The sequence below is a fragment of the Haemorhous mexicanus genome, chromosome 15 (genome assembly GCF_027477595.1).
Source record: "Haemorhous mexicanus isolate bHaeMex1 chromosome 15, bHaeMex1.pri, whole genome shotgun sequence".
NCBI lineage: Eukaryota > Metazoa > Chordata > Aves > Passeriformes > Fringillidae > Haemorhous > Haemorhous mexicanus.
This window is the reverse complement of record NC_082355.1, coordinates 6660146-6684739: the sequence shown is the minus strand read 5'-3', so window position 1 is coordinate 6684739 and position 24594 is coordinate 6660146. Positions and strand designations below refer to the sequence as shown.

Below are 24594 nucleotides of genomic sequence, written 5' to 3'. Positions count from 1 at the left end.
GCTCTCCTTCTTTCCCCCCCTTTCCCCCCGGGCCGACCCCCGTGAGGTGACAAACCGCCCCCCGCCGGGTCCCCCCACGTGATGCCCCCCGGACACTCCCAGCACTACGTTTCCCATGGGGCCGCGCGGCGGAAGCGGAAGTGGCGTCTCTCCGGCGCGGCACGCGGGCCGCGCCATGGCCGCCGACGGCGGCGGCGGGCGGGAGCTGCTCGCCCTCATCCACCAGCACCTGCTCCGCGGCGGCTTCGCGCGGGCCGCCCGGGAGCTGCAGGCGCAGAGCGGGCAGGTAATGGGCGGCCGGATCCGGGCCGCGGGGGAGGCAGCGGGGGCGCGGACCCGGAGCGCGGGCCTCGGCGGGGCCGCACGGCCCGGTCCCGGTTCGCGCTCTCACCGACCACCGGCAGCGCCACGTGGGTGCCGGGCCCGGCGCGGGCCTGCGGCTCCACGCCGGCCCACAGGTCCGTCCTAGACTCACGTGGTGTCCCGGCACCCAGCGAGTGCTCCCGGTGCCCGCGGGCCTGCCCGGCCCCGAGCCGTCCGGGGAGAACTTTAGCAGGCCGCCGGGTAGAGCCTCCGGTAGCGGGGGGCTGCTGCTCCCCGAACACGTGCGCCTCCGGGAGAGATCTCCAGGGAAACACGCGGCCCTGGGTGCCGCGGGGCGTGGAGTGGGCGGGGTTCACCGGGAGGTGTGTGCCGGGAGCACGGTCCCGTTATCCTGGGGGGGTTTGGATGGACCCCCGCGGTCGCTGCTTCTGTCTGGTGGGCACATCCCGAAACTGAGTCACATTGGGGCCGGTGCTTGACTGGTGTTCGCTCTGCTTTCACAGAAGTTGCTCCCTTCCCTCTCGACCTCTCTCGAGGACATCTTTACCCACTGGGAAAAGTAAGTCACAGGAGGGAATGAATATCAAACAGATTCCATACTGTGCTGACGTCTGGGCTGCATGGCATGTATGATTTTTACTTGTTGGAATTCCATGTTGTCAAACGATTTCAGATGATAACTGTGCTTAGTAGAATTTTTTCCTAACTTCTGGTTTCATAGCAGTTCATTTCAGATGTTCAGGATTATGCTTGGAGATAAGTTGTTACTTTAGTTTTGAGCAGCTGATGCTGTTTGTGCTGGTTGATGCTGGAGTGTTGTGGAGCTCAGAGTCAAGCTTTACTGTAAGAAATCTGTTCTCCAGTTCTGTTTCACTTTCTTTTTAGAGCCACGTGCTTTGCAGGATTATTGACCTGAGAACAGAGAAGCTGAGCAGGTGCCTAAATGCCAGAGCTCTTACACGGACTTAAACCTTGGCATAGATCACAGATGATCTGACTCAGATGAAGTCTCTTGGTTTCAGCCTGTCCTTTCAAGTCCTTACATGTTCCAAACACCTTCCCATCCTTACCCCCCTTTGAAGGTCTGCAGGAGGAAGCCTTCCCATCTGTGATGTTTGCATCCACCCTGTGCTTTGGTCAGATGTTGAGTGCAGCACTGTGAGGCCTGGGGCAGCCTCAGTGCTGGGTTGTCTGGGAATCTGTGGAGTTGGGAGCTCTGGAGTGAGGATCTCCTTAGCAGGGCCATGCCAGCAGCCTGGGAAAGTGTTTTTTCAAAGGTGTTTTCTGCTCAGTGCCTCATTCCTTGCTCTGGTCCTCCATACCTGAGCAGGAGAAAGGCTGGGTCTAGATGAGGATGTAGCAGCATAGAAATGGGTTTGCAGTTCCTCCCTCTTGCAGACTGTTGCTCTCATGGGTGCTGATGGTGACCTTCCCACGTGCTGGTTATTCTGCCTGCTGCAAACCCTCCCAGACACTGTTGCTTTTAAACTTGGGGGGCAACAGGGCATTTGCATCAGGTTTAATTCCTCTTTCTTCAGCATCACCCTTCTGTCCTGGTCCTGCCCCACAAAGACATCTGTTATTCCTGGTCTGTCTGGTTGGGAGTCAAAATGAGGGATGTGTTGGCCAGTATCTTTATCCTGGAGTGCTCCTGTGAGTGAGCTGTCTTTATCACATCCTGTTGCTCATAGGCTTTTAGCCCAAATATGTTCTTCCTTAATCTACCCCGAGGCTCTTGCCTTTCTCACCAAGGCCACCCCTGATGCTGTTCTCCAGAAACTCTTCCAGACTGAGCCTAAAGCTGAGATTTGCAGTTCCAGAAGTGGCCTCTCTCCAGGGCTGCATTTACACTTGGAGGATGCAGAGAGGGGGTGGAAGTGTGCCTGGGAGCTGGGGAAAGCTGGACCAGTCCAGCCCTAGGAGCAACCTGAGCCCTGCAGGCCTCAGATGTTCCACAATGCCACAGGGAAAGTGCTAGCAGACACCATTTCTTCCCCTCACAGGATATCCCTGAGCTCCTGGTCACTCACTACAAATTCTCACATCAGTCTGTGCTGTCAGCTGCCACTGGATCAGGATGGTGTTGCAGGATCAGAGCTGCCTGTGTGGGCTGTCCTGTTGCTTTATTGAAAGGATTATTGGAGTAGTTACAGGACTTTCTAAGAGCAAATATGCCTTTGGCTTAGCCTGCTTGCACAAAACTTGCTGTTACAGCTGTGCTGCCAAAACACTCTGACACCAAGCACAGTCTTTACTCATCAAATTGTTAAACTAATCTTGTTTTTAAAACAGATGAACAAATAAAATGGGCTAAGCTGGCCCAGAAGTGAGGATATTTGCTTCTGATAACTGTGTGTCCCAGGGCTGAGAAGCATTGCATGTGTGAGTCACACCAGCATGTTCCCAGTGTTACCCTTGTAATAAAACAAACGTGTTGTCTTTAATTCTCAAATGAAAACATGAGTAACTTCAGCCACATCATCTCTTCTGGTACAAGTGGGATTTAGAGCCTGGAGAAATCTTTCTCCAGCTTAATGTTTTAACCCAGTTGAGCAGCTTAAGTGTTTAATACTTGTGTTCTTTTCCTCCTCTTTTTCTAATACATCTTCTGTAGGTCCAGCCACTTCCTTTCTTAAACCTCTCTGCAACCTGACTTTCCTTTTGACTTGGGAGCCCAAGTTCAAATGGCTTTTTTACCCTTTAGATTGGCTTCTCCTGGCCTTCTGGAATACCAGGACCTGGTATTTTTGGGATATCTGCCCTAACCCTGGGGCTACACTTACTCTGAGGCTGTAGCTGTAGCCCCTGGAGAAGGAATTTGTTCTGTAGGATGCCTTCTATCCAGCACCAGCCTGACTGTCTATGTTTTTATTTCTCTGCTAAAGTAAGAAGCGGTCTGCCTAGGGCACAGAAAAATCATCTAGGTTCAGTATTTCTCCTGAGTGTTGCAGGAATATGTTCCTCTTGGAAGCTTACTGAGGACTGGAGATGTCCCTTGGAGGTTAGAGAAGTATTTCCCACCCCCTTCGGAATTCCTCTGTAGAGAAATTACACTGCCTATTCTTAGGCTGGAGCCTGATCTGAGAGTAAATGAATAATTATATTCTAATTTGTTCAAGATATTTTTTCCCCATTTTGACACCTATTGTCTTCCCTCAGAACTCCACCAAATTCCAAGAGAAGAAATGTGAGTGATGAGGAGGCAGCAGTCCCAGAAAAGATCAGAGTTCCTGATCCCGTGAGCAGCTCTGAGAGCTCAGAGAAAGAAGAGGATGAGAAAGAGAAGGCAAAAGCTGCAAATGGTAGGAGCCTTTTATCTCCCTGGAGTTGACAGGGTAGGACTGGAGACTTGTGTAGGAACAGCCCAGCTTGCTTGGCTGGACAAAATGCTTGTGAAGTGATGGCTATTTATTTGTGCTCGTAGAAAAAGAGGACAACTATTTTAGCACCCCCTTCTCATGTGGAGTTTCTGAGGAGCACAGATGTCTGCTGAAACTAGAAAAAACCTGTTATGATTCATTGGGGAGGGATGGGTGTTGTTGCTCAGATGAAGCTTTGGGAACCTCTTTCTGCCCACTGTGAAGCACCTTCTAGTTGGTCCCAGGTGTGTGTTGGGCCAGCAAAGGCAGGCTTATTTCATGGGTTAGGGAAGGTCTTGATAGTTGGTCTGGAAGGCCAGTGCCCTCTGTCTGAGCTGGGGATAGATCTTGGGTGCAGCTGATGTGGGAGGTGTTGGCTTGCAGAGTCTAACAAAAACTTGTGTCTGATATATTTTGGCAGATCAGTCTGATCTGCTGTAGACCAGCCTTTAGAAAAGTGCAGATCTTGAGACATTCTGTGTCTTGGTGGCTGGGAGAGGGATGGGGTGGAGTGGTGATGGTCTTGGGTCCGGTGTGCAGATGGGACTCTGCCCTGCTGCTGGGGCCCTCCTGCGAACCAGAGACCATGTTGGTGTGAGAAACACACTGACACAGCTGCTCTGTGGCTCTCTCCTGTGCAGCAGCCAGCCTTCCTCTGGCCACGAACTCGGTAGTGAATATAGAAAGCAGTGAGGAAGATGAGTCCTCATCAGAAGAGGAGGATCTGGCTGGGAAAGGTGCAGTGACGGTAAGGCAACGCTCCTGGCTTTTAAGGCTGGTGGTACTCTGAGGCCAGGACTGTCCCAGACTCCTCAGCATGTGCAGAATTGTGTCCTGGGGTGGAAATCATGTTTAAATGACCCTCCTATGCTGTCATAAGCCTTTTCTTAGATATCTGTCCCATAAACACTGCCTTAGAGCTCCCATAAACACTGCCTTAGAGCTCTATGGCTTACCTTGCTGCCACATTACTGTTGCAGGTACATTGTCTCCAGTTTAGTTCCCCATCTGTGTGTAGCCTTCTAACTTCCTTTATTTCCTGTAGGTAACAGCAGCTGTGGTGGGTGGCAGAGCTGCTAACTCCCTGCATTCTCCTCCCAAGCCCGCTGCCCTAGCAGGCAGAGCAGAGGGGCTCTCTGCTGCTGACAGAACTGTTCTCTCTAACAAGCAGCAGCCCAATGCCCCGGCTGCAGCTCCATCCCCAGCCAAGGCCCAGAAACTGCCTGGTCCTGGGAAGCCTGGACATGCCACAGCAGCTGTGGCCAAAGTAGGACAAAGCAAAGCACCAGTAACAACAAAAGCACCAGAAAGTTCCAGCAGCAGCAGCAGCAGCTCCTCATCTGAGAGCGAGGAGGAAGAGGAGGCGCCGACTGCAAAGGCCCCAGTCCCCAAAGCGGGTAAGGAGCCTGCAGGGTGGTGTAGATGTGTGTGAGCTCCAGCTCTGCCGCAGATTGGATCAGAGACATACCTTCAGCTTGTTCCTTTCAGCTCCCTTGCTGGAAAGCTCAGAGTGATGCTTGTTCCTTGGGGAGGCTGCTAGAACATTGCAAAGCAGCCAGCTCTGGAGCTCCGTGGGATGAATGCAGCGTGCTTGCTCCCATTTCAAGCAGCAGATCCTGTGCTAAGATGTCTGGCAGCACCCAGCACATACCCAGGGGTTGGGGCTAACAGTGTAGTGTGTCCGGAGAAGGTGCGGTACTAATGCTGCTGATACTTTCAGCTTTATGGAAAGGCCCTCCAGTGTTTTCTCTTTATTCCCAATTGCAAAGTGATTCATTTTGGGGTTTGAAGTCTTCAGGGAAATCTTTAAATGCTTTGTAGTGTGTCTGTGTGTGTTGGAGGAGGAGGGTGAGAAATAGATCGTTAAAGTTCTGGAAATGATCCTCCTCTTGACTCTTATCCAGAGGAGGCCCAGCCAGGCTGGGTGCCTCTGCAGGGAGCTGTGTGTGGCTGGGCAGCACCCCATAGGGTCAGAGGGGGGCCAGGAAGCATTTCCCATCTCTGCCTGCACTTGAGGAGAGGTGTTTGTGGGCCAGCATTTGTCTGGAGAAGCTGTTCCCAGCAGGCCATTGATGTTTTCAGCAAGGCTAGGTCCCCTTCCCTGCAAATCCCCTTAGCCCTCTCTGTGGCTTGTTTTGCTTCCCTGACTTCAAAAGCCACGTTAGCATCACGCTCTGGGGGCTCAGAGCAGGCAGCAGCTGTGACATCTCGTTGTGTTTCAGAGCCGGCAGCTGGGGCTGAGAGCAGCAGTGAGGAATCAAGCGAGGACACATCCTCTGAGGAGGACCTAGTAATTCCAGCCATCCAGGTAACCTCTCCAGCATGGATTCTTTGTCCCTAGGAAATCACTTCCCTTCTTTTGAAGAAGAGAGGAAATGCTGCAGTGCTGTATTGTGACAGCATCCCTTACCTTGGATGTTTCAGATCCCCAAGACCAGAGCATATGCTATGTGGCTGAGAGCCCCACTAAACCCTGCCGACATCAACCATTCTATTCCAGTTTTTTCTAGTGCCTGAGGCTGAGGGAGATCCTTGGATCTGTAGGAGGTGATTAGTATGCAATTTGATGGATATAGTCAGGCAGTCCATGGAGAAAGTCACTTGCTTCAGATAAGCCACAGCTCATGGGTCTGAAAAAGCCTGTCCTGGTCAAAATTAGCAAGGTAGCTGGCTTTAAAACAGATTCCATGCAGTTGGAGCTTTTCAACTGTTTTCTTCCGAGGTGTTACTGATTCTCCTGTTCCCTTTTGTTTCCCCCTTCCCAGGCCAAGCCAGCTGTGAAAACAGTGCGGTCTAATGCAGCACCTGTGAAAAGTGCACCTGCTGCTTCAGTGTCCCTGAAGAAGAATGCAGTGAAGCAAACAGCCCTGGCAGCAAGCCAGGCCAAACCAGCATCAACAGCAGCTCCCGGGGCTGCACAGCCAGATGACACATCAGAGAGCAGCAGCTCAGGCAGTGAAGATGAAGAACATCCATTGGTAACCCAAGTGCCTGTCTCTGAGATCCTCCCTCTCCTTGCATGCCTCTCAAAGCTAGGAACTGCTGTGAAAAGAAAATTTTGTAAATGCATGTAGTGTGTCACAAAGTCATGTTGGGGGTGGGAGGAAGGAGGCGTGAGGTGTTAAAAGGCACCTCCGTGTCTTTGCTCTGAGCTTTAATCAACCCATTGTGCCTTTCTTAGAAAAATCCATCATACTTTTAAAAGAAAAAAAAAAAAAAAACAGTGATTCTTTTCCCACCTGAAGAGGCAAATTAACATGGTGGATTTGCTTCTCAGGTATAAATTGCAATAAATAGTGTCTAATCTGTCAAACTGTAGTGCAGCTCAGCTTCCCTACTGTGGAGAGTGCAAAATGCTGCCTTGTACCTCACTGGGGGGGACTGGTAGTAGCACCAGACTGATGAAGAAAGCTAGATGAAAGAATTCCTTGTGTCCTGCCAGTCACTAATCTTCCTTCAGGGTTTGCCTTTCCTTGGGGGCTCTGAAGTTTCTTCCCTTGATTGTAGCCTGAGCAAATGAATTATGCTGATGTGGGATTTGCCTTATTTCACACTGTTCATATCTTGTCCAGACAAAGCCACCTCCAAAATCCTCCCAGGCCGTCCCATCCCCAGTGAAACCTACATCAGCAGCATCACTCTCAGTCAAAGCAGCTCCAGCAAAAACACTTCCAGTGTCCCAAGGGAAGGCAACACCAAAACCAACAGTGCCGAAGCAGGTTAAAACCTCACTGGGAAGGAGTGCTGCTCCCACAAAGCCTGCTGAAAGTATAAAGCCAGTGGAGAGCTCTGCCTCGTCAGCCAGTGAAGAGGAGGATCTCCCTGTGCCCATCAGCCAGAAGGTAGGTGCTGCATTCAGCCCAGTGCCAAGGGATGGAGTATGCAAGACAGGTGTTTATCCCTTAAATGCTGCCACTGATCTTGAAACACCAGGAGTACCTGGTTTCTCAGTCCCTTGGAGAGGAAGATCTTTCTATTTGGAAGCAAGTACAGCCTCACTTGTCTCACACAGTTGTACCAGAGGAGGTGGGAGGCAAGTGGTTTGATACCAGCTATTCACTCATGCCCTGCCCCTCTGGAGTGGTCTTGTGTGCAGGGTCACAGGTATATTGGTCTTGGCTCTCCTGTCAGGGTTTGGTCAGAGTTCTCAAACCAAAGGACAAGGACTGGGAGCTCACAATGGTCTCAGATGGCTAAACTCAAAGGGGTGCAAATCCCTTCCTGAGAGCATCCCTAGGCACATTGTACTGAGACCTTCTGCCTCAAGTTTCAGCTGCAGGGGCCTTCAGAAAGTGCCCTGAAAGCAGTCTTCTGGAGATGTAGCCTTACTGTCTGCAAGGGAGGAAGGGAAGCTGGGAGTAGAACCTCACGTGTCATTGCAAGGAGGCTCTTTGTCAACACGTCCTTTGACTATTGACAGGCAGGAGCCAGCAAGGCTCTGCATTTTTGTCTTCATAGCCTTGGTCTGCTAAGGTGGGTGGAGGAGGATGTTTCTCTCACAGTTAGCTCTGTGCTGCTCTCTTCTTGCCTGATATGTGAGGATTCAGCTCTAGGTGACAGGAGCAGCTATTTGATAGCTGTGCCATGAGGTCCCACTGTAAAACCATCGAGATTTGTCCATTTTAGCAGGATTTATGTGCTGGGGTAGGTTTGTGTCCACCAGTGTTGATTCTGTGAAGCTTTCAACAGCAAGTTTTACCTGCTGATTTAACCACTTCAGCATCTTCCCTCTTGGAAACTGACATTTACCCTTCCACAGCCAGAGTCAGCAAGGAAGAGTTTGTCATCGAGGGAGCTCTATTTTTGCTATACAGGCTGTTCTTTCCCATGTTAGTAGCCTACAGGCAGGGACCACGAGTGAAGCCTGAAGATAAACCATTGGGCTTTGCTGTGTCCACAGTCCTGTCCTCCCAGTCAAACTCTTCTTAGCTCATTCCTCACCATCTGCTACTTGGGCATATGCTAACCACTGACTTACTGTATCCTGCAACTTCCTCTGGCTTCTGTGCAAGATCCAAACAGATACAGAGCGTTGGAAGCTGCTTCATCTTTCCCTGTGGGGGTGGATTAGCACAATTAAAATGAACATCATGCCTAAATTGAACTGCTTAATGGGTGTGTTTACCCCTGAAGACTCAGGAATATTTAGTCAAAGAAGTTGATAAGGTGTTTGCATATTTTGGGGGGAAAGGACAGTGATGGGGGACAGTCTGATCTTAAAGATGCTGTGAGCTGCTTTTCTTTTGGAACCGCTAATTTTGCTCTGCTGCTTCTTTCCTGAGAGTTTTGAGCCAAAGGTGGCACTTGAGCCCTCTATAGACAGGCTTTGGCTTCTGTTTACAAGGAGTGGGTGTGAGATACACGTGCATCCATGTGTTGGGAACCCGTGTCTTCCTTGAGCATCCCAGGAAAACCCGCGTGGGTTGTGCTGACAGAAGTTGTGCCAGCAACTTTTAATCTTGGACTGCAGGCTGCGTGGGGAGAGGCCAAATCTCCCAAGAGACAGAGGGTCTCTTTTCCTCCTTGGACGCTCTTCCCCCTCCTGTGCAGGTGGCAGTGGCCCCTTGGCTGAGCCATGACACAGCTGAGGTGCTGGTCCCAGTGCTGGTACAGGCAGTGCTCACACAGGCAGTGCTGGAGTGTGATTTTACAACGTGCTGGGCACACGTGGCTCAGTGTTGTTCCTCCTCTTGTCATGCAGCGCTGCAGGATGCAAATGAACCCAGCGAGTGGCAGGAGTGGCAGATGGATTTTGCGGGAGCTGAGTCATCACACTCACTGAGCCACAGGCAGCTCTGCTTTGGGAGCTGGAGAGGGAGCAGGAAAAATTATTTCCTCTTGAGTTATTTTCCTCCTCTCTGAGTTACTTCAGTACCTGTGACTCTCAAGCTGTCAGGAGCTCTCTGCCTGTGTTACCTGCTCTGTGGATGTAACTTGGCTGTGCTGTTGGCCAGATCCCACCTGAGACTCTCATCCATCTGATGATGGATGGACCTTGGCTGCCTCCCAGGAAGTTCTGAGGCTGTGTAAACTTTATGGTGGTTTCTGTTATGTTCTTTCTGTGTTATGATGCCCCTGCATGGCAGCTCTTTCCCACTCCATTGCTAAGTTAGGAAATGGAGCAGCCCTCTGCTGTGCATCCACATAGAGGGAGAGGCCAGACCATTGCTATGAAGCACTTAAAACTCAGTGGGCTCTAATCTTGGTAGGCTCTTCCCTTGCACAGCAGTGTTCAGAGCAGCAGAGAGGAGTTAGCACGTTCAGAGCAGTGTGTGAATTCTTCTGACTGCTTCAAGTACTTGTGTCTCTTCAGCATTGCAAAGCTGGCCTCTCTCCTGGAGATTGTGACTCACTGGTATCAAAACAAAACAGAGAAGTGAGGTTTGCGGTTCCCCCTTCCCCAAGCACTTGTGGAGGTTTCTGTTTCTCTAAGCAGAGTCAAAATGTGCTTGGCTCGTTCAGAGAGCTGTTCTGTAATGGGATAAACATGCAGATGCTGTTGTCTGTTTAGTGTTTGGCTTGGAGATGATAAACAGTGCCCCAATGGCAGCCCTTGGCAGGGCTGTGCCAGGAAGCACAGTGGGATTGATCTTCCTGAAAGGCTGTCTGCTGTGGGCTGTGGGGGTATCACTACATTAGCAGCATAGCAGGGATGGTGCAGCCAGGCAGGAATCTCTCATGGAGCCCCAAAGCAGGCTGGCATCACATGCAGGGTGCACAGGGGCCTCCCTGCCCTGGCAAACACGATGTACTCCTTGGCAGAGCAGCCCGGACATGAGCCATGAGTAGAGTAAATGAGCGGGTGCAGAGCACTGCCAGCCTGGGGAATATCTGCAGGAGAGGAAATTCCCAGATCATTCCACAAGCACTTCCTCTCCTCTGCCACCACTGACCTTCAGTGTGAAGGAGAGTGATCTGCAGCCCTTGGAGGAGAGTCAGGAAGAGAGAGAGTCTCACCTGGCAGTTGTAATCTGGGGCACAGGTAACTGTGGCTTCCTGGTGCTGACACAACAGGAAAAGTGGTTTGTGGTCTGTCCTGGAACATCTAAGTGTTGGCAGGTGCTGCAGAATGACACAGCCCAAGTGAGTGTCAGAGGTGTTTTGTTGTCTGGAGATTTCTAAATTCTTAGACCTGTTGACAAATCAGCTTCCAAGAGACTGAGTCGCACTCTGTCTCTGCCTGCCCTGTGTTCCCAACCCTTGTGTCAGCCCTGTGTCTACACTGAGCTCTTTAGCAGCTCTGGGCTGTAGCTGCTCCAGTGCTGTCTCTGAATCTTGCAAGTGTGATGGCCCAAGGCTTCCCAACTCCTACTGATTCATTCCTTGAACTGTTGCTAGGTTGTGCTTATATGGCTTCCTTGGAATGGGAGTCTTGGGGTTGCAGTGCTTCTCCTGTCCTCAGCCAGTGTCTCTGTCTCAAGAAAGAACTTGAGACTAGTGCTTTTAGAAGCTTACAAGCACTATTAGCCTGTGTGCACATGTAAAATGTGCTTGGGCTTTCTGTCAGAAGGAAATTGCTAAATTCAGAGGCATCTATCTACAGCAGTTCAGCCCAGGCAGTGGCTGAAGCCCCTTCCACTCATAACACACCAAGGATGGTGAAAATGTTAGCAACAGCTCTGTTAGGGTGCAACAAAACTCAGCCTGAACTGAAACTGCACTTAAACTCCTAAACAAAACAACACCTGTACTAATACTGCATTTCTGGGCCTGTGTTTCTTTTTTGTTAAGAGGTTATCAGACCAGCCCGGGCCTATTCCCAACCTGAGCCAGGCTGCTAAAGCTGGGCAGTCTGAAAAAGCAGTGGTAAGCACCTTGAAAAGCCAGGTTTCAGAAAGTGGGAGCAGTGACTCGTCTGACAGTGAAGAGGAGTCTCCTGCAGCACAGAGAGAGCCTCCAGCAGTTGGTAAGTTGCCTGGTAGTAGCCAGGATCCCTCACCTGCATCCTTATGGGTTTCATACTCTCCCCTGCACATGGAGCAGCTCCTGCTCTGGACAGCCCCAGAGAGCAATTCTTTATTACAGTGACAATCTCTTACACTTTTCCTGCAGTGAAAACCAATTCTGTGCCCCAAACAACAAACGTGAAAAAGGCACTAACTTCAGCCCCAACCACAGCCCCTCCAGCTGTGGACAGCAGTGATGATTCCAGTGAGGAGTCAGATTCAGAGGATGAAATAGTCCCCCCTTCCCAGGTGAGGAGCTGCTGACCCACTGGCTGTGTAGGCTTTAATGCTGCACACTCAGGAGGTCTCAGGAGGTGGGAGGTGGTGGCTGTGCAGGTGGTAAGCAGTGCAGAGCAGCCTCCCCTTGGCTGGATTAGGTTTCTTTGGCTGTGTCTGTGGGTCTGGCTGACCCCAGCTCTGGGTGCACGTCTCAGCCGCAGCAATCCTGCAGTGTGTGAGAGCAGTGGAGAGTGTGAGTGCTTTGACAGGAACATGAGTAGACACGCAAGTCCAGACCTTCCCTGGGACTCTGTCCCCTCTGCTCTACTCCAGGAATTTAGGCTGGAAAAGCAGCCAAATCCTTATAGGAAGAGTCTTTCCATGACCTGTGTAGCTCCAAGGCAACCCATTGCCTGGTTCCTCACAGACCTCTGAAGTTCTTTGGTTTTCTTTTCCACAAGCCTTGGGAGGATGGCAGGATCTGCCCTGAGGGTAGTGCAGCAGTCCTGCAGCCTTTCAGCTGGAGAGAAGGGAAGGTGACCCCATATCTGTGCTGAAAGCACCCCTGAGTGTCATGGAGCTGATCCCAGCTCTCCCACTGGAGTCTCTTTGTGTCTCCATGCCAGTCCTGCAAAGCTGTGGCTGAGCTCCCTGGGGCCAGAGCTGCCTTGGTGTGAAGCTGTCCTTGTGGTGTCTGCACTTGTGCTGCAGTTTAAGCCCAAGAAACCACATATAAAACCCTACTGACTGAGGAACATGGCTGCTGTTCCACATGGTGGTGGCCTGGCTGGTATTCTGAGCCTAAGGCTTGGTGGCCAAGCACACTTCATACCCCACACATGCCTTTGCTGGGAGGGGAACATTATGAGCGCTCAGGAAACCCTTCCCCGTGTTGGCCTGAGGCTGTGGCCAGTGGAAAGGCTGTCTCCCTCCAGCTGATGGGCAGACAGCCATCATGAGCAGTCCTTGAGTAAAGCATGTTTATATTACTGAGAGTGTATAAAATAATGCAGTTGCTGTAACTTGAGCTTTGTGTGAGAGGGCTGAGAGCTCGCGTTGGGCTGCACGGTGAGCGGGGCCTTCTCCTTCCTAAGCCAGATGATGTGTGGGGGAAGTGTCAGCCCACAAAGGCCCAGCTTGTCAGAGATCTGCAGGGGGAGAGCTGCTCACGTAGCCTCGTCAGTAACACAAACCAGCAGGCTGAGTGCTCCTTCATGGCTCCTTCTCCCTCTTCTGCTGGCATTTGTGTCATGGTCCTGTCCTCAGTGCCTGGTTTCCATGCCCCTGGCCTTTCTATTTTTGACCCCTCTTATGGTAAGTTTGATGGGAGCTTTTAAATGTGAGGCAACAAAATTGCTATTGTTAATTTGACCCCTAATCTGTCTTGGCTTTTGGACCTGGAGGCAGATTTTCCCTGTGGTTAGTGTCTTTATTTATCTCTGTTGCCAATTAACTCTTGGTGTGTGATTTTTACAGTGTAAAAGACATCAGGGAGTCCAAGTGCCTGATCTGCGCAGGTTTACAGCTGCAGACTTTTTCATGCTGCAGTGGGTAGGGATTCACAGCCTGCAAGCACAGCACATTTCCCCTGCCTGCCCTCAGGGCAGGTGTCTTTTGGGCACCAAGCTAATGCTTTTGGCACTTTTGGGGTGCTGGCCCTTATTTCTGCTCCTGGCTGTGCCACAGGCCTTGCTCAGAGGCTCATGGGAGGCAGAACTGGTTTATAAAGGAGAGAATTAAAAAAACAAAAGGTCTTGGTGCTGTGCTGAAAATGATGGAAAGGCTTTGGAGTTGGTGCTGGATTGGTGTATGCCCCTGTATCTTTTCCCTACAAGTTTGCTCTGTCCTGATTTTCTTTCCCATCTCTTTTAGAGTCTGTCCCAGCAGAATGTCAAAGTAACTGCAGTTTCGAGCATGGTGGCTGCAAAGGCAAATGCCAGCCTGCCTTCAGGGAAGAGGACAAAACCCCCTGCTGTCCCTGCAGTGAGCAGAGTGACTGAGAGCTCAAGCACTGATGCCTCAGAGCACAACATGCTGGCAGGAAAGGTAATGATGGAGGAGACTAAGGGGAGAGGAAGAAGATGGGTCTGCCTGGGGCTGGTGCCACATCTCCAGCTGAGGGATGTGTTCATGAAGCTGGGAGAGAGGGGCTGCCCTATCCTGACCACAGTGATCCTGCTGTGGGATGGAGTAGAGGGGCAGCCCTGGTACCTTTTCTGTTCCTGGCTCCCAGCTGGCTGGCTGCTTCTTTCCTTTTGTGATAGCAGTTTTCTGCTTGGCTTGGGCTGACTGTGACACAAACTGGAGCAGTACAGCTGAAGAAGGGCCAAGGTGCTCCAAGCCCATCTACTCTGGGCTGCTGTTTATAGTTCATCGATGTGAGCAGTTAGTTATTCCTCCTTCCAGATCTATTTCACCTCCCTCTCCCTAGGTCCCTGCTGCTTCTAGCCAAAAGCAAACGGTTCCTGTGGGAAAAGCTTCTCCTGCCAGCACTGCCATCCCAGGAGGTTCCACTGCCAAGGCAAGGCAGCCAGTCCTGCAGCCAGGACAGGACACCCACCCAAGCCAGGCTATGCCACCCACTCATGCAGAGGACATCTCAGACAGCAGCAGTTCCTCCGACAGTGATGAGGAGGAGGCACCCAAGGAGCCTTCCAAACCTGGTCAGTTCTCTCCAGAAGATGCTCTCAGTGCTACTGGGATGGGGACAGCCTTTTGTTAGCCCATGGCAGGTTGGCAGTGGTTGGAGAGGCATTCCTCCTCTTCAGCCTGGCAGAGCTCTCCCCTTTTTTTGGAGGCAGAAGGGCTTTTGGTGGCAGTGCCTGTGCTGGGAAGGTGAGCTCAGCCCCAGGCAGCTGTGGTTTAAGAGGAGGACCTCTGCTCTTCCAGCAGGCTCCCTACAGAAACCAGGAGGGACCCAGCCAGCCCACAGCTCTTCCTCGGAGTCCAGTGAGGAGGAGGAGAATGCAGCATCACAGGTATGATATTGAGCAGGCTGGATCCTCTGGTGTCTTGCAACTGGCTCCTAAATAGGGCTGAGAGACTCAGTTCTCAGCCATAGCAGACAGGGTGCTGGGTGGGTTTGCCAGCAGAGAAGTGGGGGTTCCCCAGTGCAGTGGTGTGAGCAAGACCTTTTGGCAGAGAGAGAGAAGCTTTTGAACCTGGAAAGCTTCCCCAGGCAGCCAGGCCTTGGGTCCAGGGTTCATGGTGCCTTCCCTGGGAGAATAGACAGCAGGATGTGGTACCTTGCAAGGGTTAAACCAGAACTTGTGTACGGTGCCAATAGCAGCAGGGATTTTTTTCCCCCACTTCAGTTTGTAACTTAAGCTGTGTCCAAGACATGAAATTGCCTTTGTAAGTAACGTGCAGGTCTTGCAGCACATCTGCAGTGCATTAAGTGTGCGTGGGTGCACACTGATGGCCAGGAGCCTCCCCCAGCCTGCCTTGCTGGGTGAGAACAAAGGAGAACCTCTGGCTCAGCTCGTGTCTGTCAGTGCTGGCCCCTCTCCTGGTAGCCCTGGGCTCTCAGAGCTGGCTCCACAGGTGGCCAAAGGTGGGCCCTTCACTTGAAGTATGAAGATAATAGCAGCAGAGACAGAGCTGCATGTCTGGTGTGTGGGAGGCTGCCCTGCTGTGACTCCTCAGCATGTCTGTGCTGTTTCAGTCCCTTCTCACAGGCTACCCAGTCCTCTCCAAGACCCCAGTTACACCCCAGGCACCAAAGACGGTTCCCCCCCAGCCTGGAGGTGAGGTGGGGCCAGGGAAGGCAGCTGTGAGTGCTGCAAACTCCCTCGCCAAGGGCTCCCTGAAAGCAGCCCTGGCCAACAGCTCAAGCAGTGACAGCAGTGACTCCGACACAGATGACAACCAGGTGGCTGCAAACCACAAAGCAGGTGGGTCTCCTTTGGCAAGGTTGGAAATTTGCTTGGCCCGGGAGCAAAGCCATGCTGGCACGGGGGGTGGCACTGGGATGGGCCCTGTTCCCAGTGTGTCTCCGCCATGGAACCACAGCATGGAGCACTGCTGCCATCTGCTGGCTTCCCTGGCCACAGCACAGCCTTCTCCTTCAACACCCTGCTTGTGCTGGCTGCCTCCAAGGCTCAGTGCCTTTGTCTCTTCCAAGATGTGCTCTAACCACAGTAATTAACAGGAGCAGTAGGGCTCTCCCTGGAGCCAGTGCACACTGCATTGCTGGCTTCTGTGGAGGGCTCAAACAGTGCCTGAAGAACATCTGCTGCACAGTGCTGGTATCTCCTTGGGCTGTGTGGGCTCTGCTGCATGTCTGGAGAGCAGAGGAGGGGAAGCAAGCGAGAAGACCTGTGGAGAAACAAAATGTCCCACCATTTCCCTGGTTTGTTGGCAAATTGTAAAACTTGGAGCCGAAAGCTGCTTCTGGTGTGACCCTGGCACCTTCAGATGAACTCTCGCCACTCTAGAAGTTCAGATTGGTCTGTTGGTCCCTTGGGCACATCATGAAATTGTGCCAAGGGCTGTTGAAGTCAGAACTACATATATTGGGGCTCAGGAGGGGCCGGGGGCTCTGGGCTTGGCCATTGGTGGTGATTGCAGGAGTCAGTGTGGAGACCCCCACCACCTTGGGAAGTCCCCAACTCACTGGGGATGGTGTCCTGGGGAAGGACTGCTCCATCTATGCTCACCCATCTCAGACAGCCAGAGCTGTTGTGGCTGTTATCACCTACTTCAGGCTGAGGCGTCTTTCTCTGACTCTGCTACAGATACCAACAAGTTAAGCTTTTTTGGCGGGGAGAAGAACTGGATGCTCCTCTTCAAATGCATATTTCCATCCTCCTGTGACTAGTCTGTGTAATGAATGCTCCCTGAGTTGTCTTCTCTGTTTTTGTCTGTTTCTGCAGAAAACAACCCCCCTTCAGGGCAGGAAGCTACAGAAGCCTCCAACAAAGAGAAGGTGGCAGGAAAAACAGAGCCAGGTCATGCCAGCCTCAAAGCTTCCTCACTGAAGAAAACCCTGGCAACAAAAGAGAACAATGTTGGGGCAACAGAGGTGCAAGTGACCCCAGCATCATCACATGCCCTGCTCTCCATCCCACAGTCACAGCAGGCAAGCTCAGGGAGTGAAACTGAGGTCACCACTGCTGCTGAAGTCCCTGCAGGTCAGACAGTAGAGGGCTTGGAAGTGAAAAAGAAGAAGAAGAAAAAGAAGGAGAAAAAAGAAAAGGAGAAAAAGGAGAAAAAAGAAAAGGAGAAAAAGAAACCATCCTCCACAGCAGACAAGGCTGTGAAAACATCCAAGAGCAAAGACAAAGAGAACAAGAAGCAGAAAACGTCTCAGAAGCGAAAGCTGACGGGAGAGGATGGGGCTGTGGGGCAGCCCAAGGAGAAGAAACTGAAAGGGCAAGCTAATGAAGAAGTACCCAAAAAGAAAAAGAAGAAAGCAGATGGTGACCTGGAGAAGGTGGCAGGCAGCAAGGAAAAGAAAAAAGCAGCTAAAAGTAAGCATCTACACTTTGGGCCTAGTTTGCAATAGGTTCTTGCAGCTGATGCACTTTCAGCCTCTGGTGCAAGGCCTTGCAAATAGCACCCACTTTCCCATTGGCTTCCTGCTTGGCTGTTTCCCTCATGGAAATGGTTATGTGGCTTGAAAAAGGTCTCTTAAGATCATCAAGTCCAACCATTAACCTAGGTCCATCCTACACATCTTTTAAATGCCTCCAAGGTTAGTGACCACACTGCTACCCTGGACAGCCTGTTCCAGTGTTTTAACAACCTTTTTAGTGAAGAATTTTTCCCTAATATTCAACTTAAACTTGCCCTGGCTCAACTTGAGTCTATTTTCTCTTGTCCTGTCACTTCTGACCCTTCTACAGCTTGTTGTTCTGTAGGGGCCTGCTCTCTGCCCTAATCCAAAGTCCATTTTTTTTTCTTTGCAGTGCAGCCTGTATTTGCAAATCAGAGCTGGTTTTGTGCTGGATCTGGTAGGATTTAAAGAAAAATTGGGGAGGGGAAGTGGATTGGCTGGGCCAGGTCTGTTGGTGTTTCTGTTCTGTTGAAACACAGCCCTTATTTTTGGAGGAGACAGACTTGTCTATTGGCCCCTGTGTGAGCTGTTTAACAGGAATGAGTGGAGCCTTTAGAGCAGTTGTGCTGAGCTGAACCTCATGTCCACCCTGTGTCAGCAGCTCCCCTCTCTCTCATTTCTGGCATGTGCCCATCTACTCCAGCCCTGAAGCAGTTCCTTGGAGCAGGTGGGCAGCAGGAGGTGGAAAGAAGGAAATTCTGTGTAATTCCACCCATGTGTGTGCACAGATGGTGGGATCAAGCTGCTCTGGCTCAGGGGTATTAGGGAAACATCCCTGCGTGCAGCTGCCTGTGGTAGAGCTCTGCCTTCACCCAATTCCTGCTCTGGAAATCTTGCTAAGGTTTGGATGTAATCGAAATCTCACTGGAGATGCTCCTAACAGTCTGTGCTCCCTCTCAGAGGCTGAAAATACCAGAGTCCCTCTCTTAGCTGGCTTTTCTTTCCCACTCCTAGAAAAGAAGATTGGAAAAGAAAAGAAGAACAAAAAAGCATCTTTGGAAGGGGGGCCTGTAGTAGATGGCTCTGCTGAGGTTCACAAGAAGAAAAAGAAGGTATGTGTCACACCCTGGGCTGTGGTGCTCATCCTGGCTGGAGAAGGAACAGAGCCATCTCCTGGCCTTGCTGGCAGTGCAGGGAAGCCTATAGTTCACTGTGGCCAGTCTTAAGACACCCTGACCTTTGGCTGGGGTTAGAGTGACTCAAAGGGCTTGTTCCTGTATTGCTGCCCTAGGAGATTCCTCTCCCTGGAATGGTCAAACCCAGGGACCCTTTTGGTGGCAAAGGACTTAGTCCTATCTAAGAAGTGCTGCTCTCCAGCTGTCTGCTCATCTCATTCTCAGCAGAAGCTGGAGTTCCTGAGGGCTTGGTAGACTTCTGCATCCCATCCCAAGGGCTTGAAGGGGTGACAGAGGGAGACTACAGGATGTTCCTTGTGGTGGCTGCCACCTCTACAGGGACATGGCCATGAAAACTCTCTGGCTTTGCTGGGTCCTTCATGTCTGTGGTGCAAATGATACTGATGTATTTTCCCCCTTTCCATTCTAGAAGAAGAAAGGAGCTGAGCCTGAAGGATTGTGAGAAGGTACATGGCCTGTGGGGACGGGCCATTGGTACCCTGAGCGGCATAACCTTGGCCACATTCAGAACTCCTGGGCCAGATCTGGGAAGACAATGTGCCCTCTAAGAGCTCCCTGAGCCAGCCTGGCCTTGGATCAGAGGGCCAGGGAGTGGAGCAGTGTGAGGAATGTCGTGCAGCCATGTGCTGGCTCCTCTGGATGTGTCTGACTTCAACTCTTTAGCTGCTGAGATGTCCAGCCTGGGTGTTGCTGACCTCTGTCACCAGCAGAGATGAGTGGCCTCTGGCAGTGTCTGTCTGTCCCTGCTGACCCCAGGGAGCTTGGAAAAGTGATGGGGATTAGATGGTGATGTAGCCACCTGCAAGTGGACCAGATGCCTTTGCCCACACTCTGCTCAGCTGTAAGGCTGCTCTCCTCCTCCCCATCCCTAACTTTTAACTCCTCTCCCTAAAGGTACCGCATTCCTGTGATTAAAGATTTATGGGTGAAGATCAAACAGAAGAGAGGAAAAGGAAGCTCACCTGGAGAATTCCAACATTTTTTAAAATAGTAATTTATAATTTCTTTTAACTGTGACTTTTAGAACAGAGTTGTGTAACTTTCTGCCTCCTGCCCTGCTGAGGCTCAGAGATGTGTTTATAGTCCCTCCAAATGGAATGGGAGGAGGCAGTTTGACCAGAACAGAGCATAAACTGCTTTTCCCCTTGTTTGACACCCAGCTATCCCTTTCTCTTACCACAGAGCTATATTTTTGAGAAAAACTTTTACCTTTTTTCCCCTTTCTCCTGTGACTTGTGGTGTCAGTCCTTTTGCTACTACAAAGAAAGCTCTTGGGTTTCCTTTTTATTCTGACAGCAGTGATTATCATGTCCCTGGAGTTGCACTGAACAGTTGTGTCCAGCAGCTGTTCTCAGCCAAGGCAGAGTCAGTTTTTGTGTTGTTTTTTTTTATGAAACACAAAATAAAAAACAACAAACAGATTTTTCTTCAGCTTCTTTCAGGGAGGTCAAGGCTGGCTGGCTCTGGAGGATGTTATGGGTGGGAGAGAAGAGCCCAGTGTCTGCCTGTCTGGGGCAGGGGCACCCCAGGGTCCCAGTGAAATCAAACCAAGGGATGGTCTAGGAATGGGACAAGGAACACAGCCAGTCCTGGGTGGAGATACAGCTGTCCAAGTGCCTGCAGAGATTTTTCTTTATCCCTTTTTTGTTAAGTTTCATTTCTTTATAACCTCGGATAGCTGCAAATGGCACATGAAGCCCTGCTGGAGTTGCTTACAAGACTTTGTTATTCAAAAGTTTATTTGAGATTATTAGCTTGTGAGATCATTTGTAAAGGAACAATCAGATATATTCAGAAAAATTAGAAGCCCCTCTGCCTATGGCTACCCACTGCTGAGGCTGTAGGCGAGTCTCTATGTACAAATCTGAGCACTCCACAATAAAAGCCCATTATTCCAGTAATCCAACAGGGCTCCAGCCTACAGCGATCAGTTAAGAAGCTGGTGGGGGTTATTTTGCCGTTTTTAATGTTTGTTCACTCTAAGGAAGCTTAAGTTCTTCAGCAGGGGTGAGCTGCACTTCTGCCTGGGTGTTGTTGGAGGTCGAGTCAAAGAGAACAGGATTTATGGATCTGAGGTGGTTGAAAAAATTTTCCAGCCTGCTCTACCTACCCTCTGAGGGGACTCTGTCTGATGGTGGTGGCAGCTCTGCCCTGGCTGATGCTCTGCAGCAGGGGAAGGGTGCCCAGGGATGCCCAATGTTAACTGCCTTGAAAAAGCAATGTAAGAGCAGAAAAAGAAAAAATTAATCAGGAGCTGAAGGAGCAGGGATGCTGAAGGCAACTGCTGGCATCCTCTTCTACACTTCTATGGGGGAACAAGAGGAGGTAGTCAGTAAAACAGCTCAAGGACTTCCCAAAACCCCTCTCCAGCAGTCCCCAGAACTCTGGGGGCACTGGGACACTCACCTTTGCTTGGGTTCAGCTTAAGCATGTCAACCCCAGAGAAGATCATCTCCTCTGGGTCTGCAGTGCCAGCAGTAGCACTGGGAGCAGCAGTGCCTGCAAAGGAGGGCAGGATGTGGGTGCTCGACCCTGGGGATGCCCCATCACCCACCCCATCCCTCTGAGGGCAGCAGGGGAGAGCCTGCACCCACTGCTGAGTGGGGGGCAAAGGGAGCTCATGGAAAACTGCACACTGCATACCTGCAGGGGGCTGTGGGTTTTGGGATCCCTTAAAGCCTTGACATACTGGCACTGGATGGGTGCTCCCTGAAGCCTGGATGCCCACCTCTCCTAGCTCTCCTCCCTACTCCCAAGCAGTCCATGGACACTACTCCTTCCTCTCCATCCCCTCCCTGGCAACCTACCAGGGCAGTCCAGCTTTCCCCGAGTGTCAGTGCCCTCAATCTTGGTGCCATTTTTGTAGCAGCACCAGCAGAAGCCGGTGGAGAAATGGCACTGCTTGGGCAGGTAGTCGCCGTTCTCATCGCACTGGGGGCGGAAGCGGCCCAGCTGATCATCCCCAAAAGTGGCCTCTGCTTGGCACTTAGTTTGCACTAGGGCAATAGAAACAGAGGGGACATGCCATCAGCCCCCAGGCCCTTCTCCTCAGCAGGAGATTCTATCCAGAAACAGTGAAAGGTGAACAAGCCCCTGCTCAGGGACCTTTCTGAGGCTCTTGGTCTGACCAGGGATCATTTGGGGTGGGGCTCCAGCCTTTTGTTCACCCCAAATGCCCTACAGGCAGAGATCTTCTGTGATGTCCTAACAGCCACGAAACAGGGGCTCCCCACAGAACAGATAGGTCCATGACAGGAGGGAGGGCTTGGATCCTTGTGAGATGCCCCCATGCCAACACCTCCCTGCCTGTCCCCAGCTCAGTAGTTCCATGCCCAATACCTTTCTCTGCTGGGATTGTCTTGTGGTCCTCAGACATGGGGTTGTTGGCCATCCCAAACAGCAGCCACTTGTGCATCCAGGACTCGAAGGACTGCAATCAGAGGGTCCAGAACATTAATGGGCATGGGAGGAGTTCACCCCAGGGGAGCCGTGTCAAGGCTCTGGTTTGGACAGGGAAGGTGGTGAACACCATCCCCTTCCTTTGGGTGGGAGCAGCCCAAGCCTGGCTAAAAGTCAGACTTTGTTTATCCTAATAAATGTCCTGTCCCAAAGCACTCCTGGACAGAAGGCAGGTGGGACAGGATGACAGTGACAAGCACTGACCTTCCAGTCCATATGATTCATGGTACTTCTCAGGTGCTTCAAGTTGTCCATCAGGTTGTCCTTCAGCTCCGGGAACTTCCTGCTGGGATCTGCTTGCTGTAGAGCAACCACCACAGTGAGGGCAAAGAAAAATGAGGTGGGAGGGTGGGGGTTGGAGTTCTGCTGGTATCAGCCAGATGCTGCAGGAGGTCAGAGCTCCCACCAGCTCTGAGCACCCTGAGAGACCCCAGACAAGTGCAGGAGGCAGCTGTGGGGTAGGGGGGAGCAGGAGACCTTACCAGCAGCAGGTGCTTCACGATGTCCTCGGTTTTGTTGCTAGCAGGGGCCTTGAACTCAAGAGAAAAGGCAAAGGGGCAGTGTGAACACAGCAGCAAGGCCTGAGAGCAGGAGTGTCAAGCAGTGGTGGACTTCTCTTACCGAAAGGTCTTCAAAGGATGCAGGATGCATGACACTCATGACCAGAGGTGTGTTTGCCTTGGCCATCTTCATCTTATTCACTGGCTTGGCATCTGCCGAGGAAGGAGAACTGTGAGTGGACCCAACTGTGAGTGGATTGGGTGGTCCAGGAGGGTCCCGGAGGGATTCATCCCTTCTCCCCCTCCACCTCCCAGCACTCTGGTGCCCATGGGGCTACTGACTGGCAGGCAGCTTCCTCTGCAGAGCCTCCAGCTGCAGGTTTTGGGAGGTCTTGGTCAGCTTGCTGATCTGCCCGCTCTGCTGGTACACGTAGTAGACGGTGACAGCCTGGCCGGCGATGAGCAGCGCCACCAGGATGGAGAGCGTGGAGAAGGCGGCTTTGCGCCCCAGCGCAGACCTGCGGGACACGCACAGGAAGCTCAGCCGCCCAGCGGCAGCAGGAGGTGACATCTTGCTGTCACCCCCTCCCGACCCGACACTCCTGTTCCGGGGGTTTGCAGCCAGACAAATGCAAATTCCCCAATTGCAGAGAGCAGAAGTGAAACCTCAGCAACCCCCCACACCGGGAAGCGAAACCCACTGTGGGGGCGGGGGAAGGGGGGACACGGGAGGGGGACCGAAGGGCACGTGACAGGGCGCTGCCAGGGGATTTTGGGGAACAGCATCACTCTGGGCATCGCCTTTTGCGGGATGATGAAGCCACTTGGAATCTGGCTGGTCCATGGAGCAGAGGACATGACTCATGGGACGTTGTTTAAAACGTTGTGCCAGATCCTGCCCCGCTGGCTGAATGCGGCACTGTCGAGGTGCAGCAGTGCCCCGGAGGTCAGCCCCTGCCTCCGCGGCCCGGGGAGGAGCGGACTCTGCCCGGCCCAGGTACAAGTCCCGAACGGGACGCGCTGCGCGGGCGTCTGCCTGGTGACTGGTGACGTCAAAGACCCAGGGCTTCTGATTGGCTGCAAGTTTTGGGCGGGGTGTCCCCCCCCCTGCGGGGGTTGGGACATAGGGAAGAGTTGGGACATGACGGGGCAGCCGCATAAAGCCATTTGGGTCCAGGGTCGCTCCTGCCCCGTGGCCACGTCATCATCCTGCCTCTCCCACAATCTCTTTCCCACAAAGCTGCTTCCCCCAAAGCTTCACGCCATGGCTCCATGCCCCACCCTGTGCCCTGGCCACCCCACCGCCATGCCTTGTCCCCTTGGCCCAGCGGTGCAGTGACCCCTTTCATCCCGCAGCCACTCCGTGCCCTCCCAATCCCACAACCACCCAATTCTCCCATCCCACAGCCGCCCCATGTTCCCCTCCCACTGCTGCCCCATGCCTCCCATCCCACAACCACCCAATTCCCCCCATCCCACAGCAGCCTGTGCCCCTGCCTTGCCTCACAGACCCTTCCACGGTCCTCTTAGCACCACAGTGCCTCATTCCCACAGCCGGCGCCCCATCCCCTGCCCCATAGTCACTCTGTGCCCCCTTGACCCGACTGTATCCCCTTCCATATCACAGCCACGCAATACCCCCCTGCTCCACGTCCCCACTATGCCCACTTCACCCTCCCCATGTGCCCTATACCCGTGTCCCCAGCAATGGCACCTCTGGGTGTCCCCAACGCTGAGCACACTGCTGGCGCGGTCAGAGATGAGGTCCCTCTGCTCCTCAGCCATGGCTCTGCTGGGCTCCCCGAACACAATGAGCACCCCGAGGGAGGTTTCTGGAAATACCCTCGGGTCCCCACCCCGCCCTGACACCCCGGGTGGGAAGCAAAAAAAAAAAGTCCTATTGGCTGCTGGCACTTGCATCACTCGTTGTCAGGCAGAGCTCTGCTCCAGAGGTCTCCAGTTCAGAAATGATGCTGGACACAGTCCTGAGCTCCACGGCCGCTCTGTGGGGCCACCCCACGCCACCAGCAGGTTACCGTGCCCAGCTGGTGACACCACTGCCATGGGCCCAGAGGCTCTGGTATCCCCGGGGGG

The 24594-nt window shown here is 52.4% G+C and overlaps 2 protein-coding genes across 8 annotated transcripts; one reads left to right on the top strand and one right to left on the bottom strand.

Annotated features, from left to right (window-relative positions):
* The first annotated feature begins 148 nt into the window (after nucleotides 1-148).
* TCOF1 (treacle ribosome biogenesis factor 1) lies at nucleotides 149-19962 on the top strand. Of its 4 annotated transcripts, XM_059859832.1 has the most exons (18): nucleotides 149-286; nucleotides 828-883; nucleotides 3484-3626; nucleotides 4325-4431; nucleotides 4729-5080; nucleotides 5906-5991; nucleotides 6449-6661; nucleotides 7256-7525; nucleotides 11415-11589; nucleotides 11736-11878; nucleotides 13721-13894; nucleotides 14280-14511; nucleotides 14738-14826; nucleotides 15513-15741; nucleotides 16723-17319; nucleotides 18360-18457; nucleotides 18951-18987; nucleotides 19436-19962. In XM_059859832.1, the coding sequence occupies exons 1-17, from the start codon at nucleotides 176-178 to the stop codon at nucleotides 18981-18983; spliced, it is 3108 nt and encodes a 1035-aa protein (XP_059715815.1). In that variant the 5' UTR covers nucleotides 149-175; the 3' UTR covers nucleotides 18984-18987; nucleotides 19436-19962. The 4 variants fall into 4 exon arrangements, with proteins under 4 accessions (XP_059715815.1, XP_059715816.1, XP_059715814.1 ...); XM_059859833.1 differs by having other exon boundaries at nucleotides 14741-14826; nucleotides 18951-19962; XM_059859831.1 differs by having other exon boundaries at nucleotides 18951-19962.
* A 300-nt stretch (nucleotides 19963-20262) lies between these two features.
* Nucleotides 20263-24373, bottom strand: CD74 (CD74 molecule). Of its 4 annotated transcripts, none has more exons than XM_059859838.1 (9): nucleotides 24215-24373; nucleotides 22843-23018; nucleotides 22622-22713; nucleotides 22483-22536; nucleotides 22205-22300; nucleotides 21881-21971; nucleotides 21349-21537; nucleotides 20948-21040; nucleotides 20263-20846 (listed from the first exon to the last, which is right to left on the bottom strand). In XM_059859838.1, the coding sequence occupies exons 1-9, from the start codon at nucleotides 24283-24285 to the stop codon at nucleotides 20839-20841; spliced, it is 870 nt and encodes a 289-aa protein (XP_059715821.1). In that variant the 5' UTR covers nucleotides 24286-24373; the 3' UTR covers nucleotides 20263-20838. The 4 variants fall into 4 exon arrangements, with proteins under 4 accessions (XP_059715821.1, XP_059715820.1, XP_059715819.1 ...); XM_059859837.1 differs by having other exon boundaries at nucleotides 22483-22530; nucleotides 24194-24330; XM_059859836.1 differs by having other exon boundaries at nucleotides 24194-24326.
* Between the last annotated feature and the right edge of the window lie 221 nt (nucleotides 24374-24594).

Excerpts from the sequence above, each read along its gene's own strand:
- TCOF1 (XM_059859832.1), top strand. The coding sequence starts at position 176 with ATGGCCGCCGACGGCGGCGGCGGGCGGGAGCTGCTCGCCCTCATCCAC. Across the intron at positions 4,432-4,728 it reads CTGGGAAAGGTGCAGTGACG|GTAACAGCAGCTGTGGTGGG; the intron begins GTAAGGCAACGC and ends TATTTCCTGTAG. Across the intron at positions 17,320-18,359 it reads AAAGAAAAAAGCAGCTAAAA|AAAAGAAGATTGGAAAAGAA; the intron begins GTAAGCATCTAC and ends TCCCACTCCTAG.
- CD74 (XM_059859836.1), bottom strand. The coding sequence starts at position 24,285 with ATGGCTGAGGAGCAGAGGGACCTCATCTCTGACCGCGCCAGCAGTGTG. Across the intron at positions 22,301-22,482 it reads TCGTGAAGCACCTGCTGCTG|CAAGCAGATCCCAGCAGGAA; the intron begins GTAAGGTCTCCT and ends GTTGCTCTACAG. Across the intron at positions 21,041-21,348 it reads GGGAAAGCTGGACTGCCCTG|GCACTGCTGCTCCCAGTGCT; the intron begins GTAGGTTGCCAG and ends CCTCCTTTGCAG.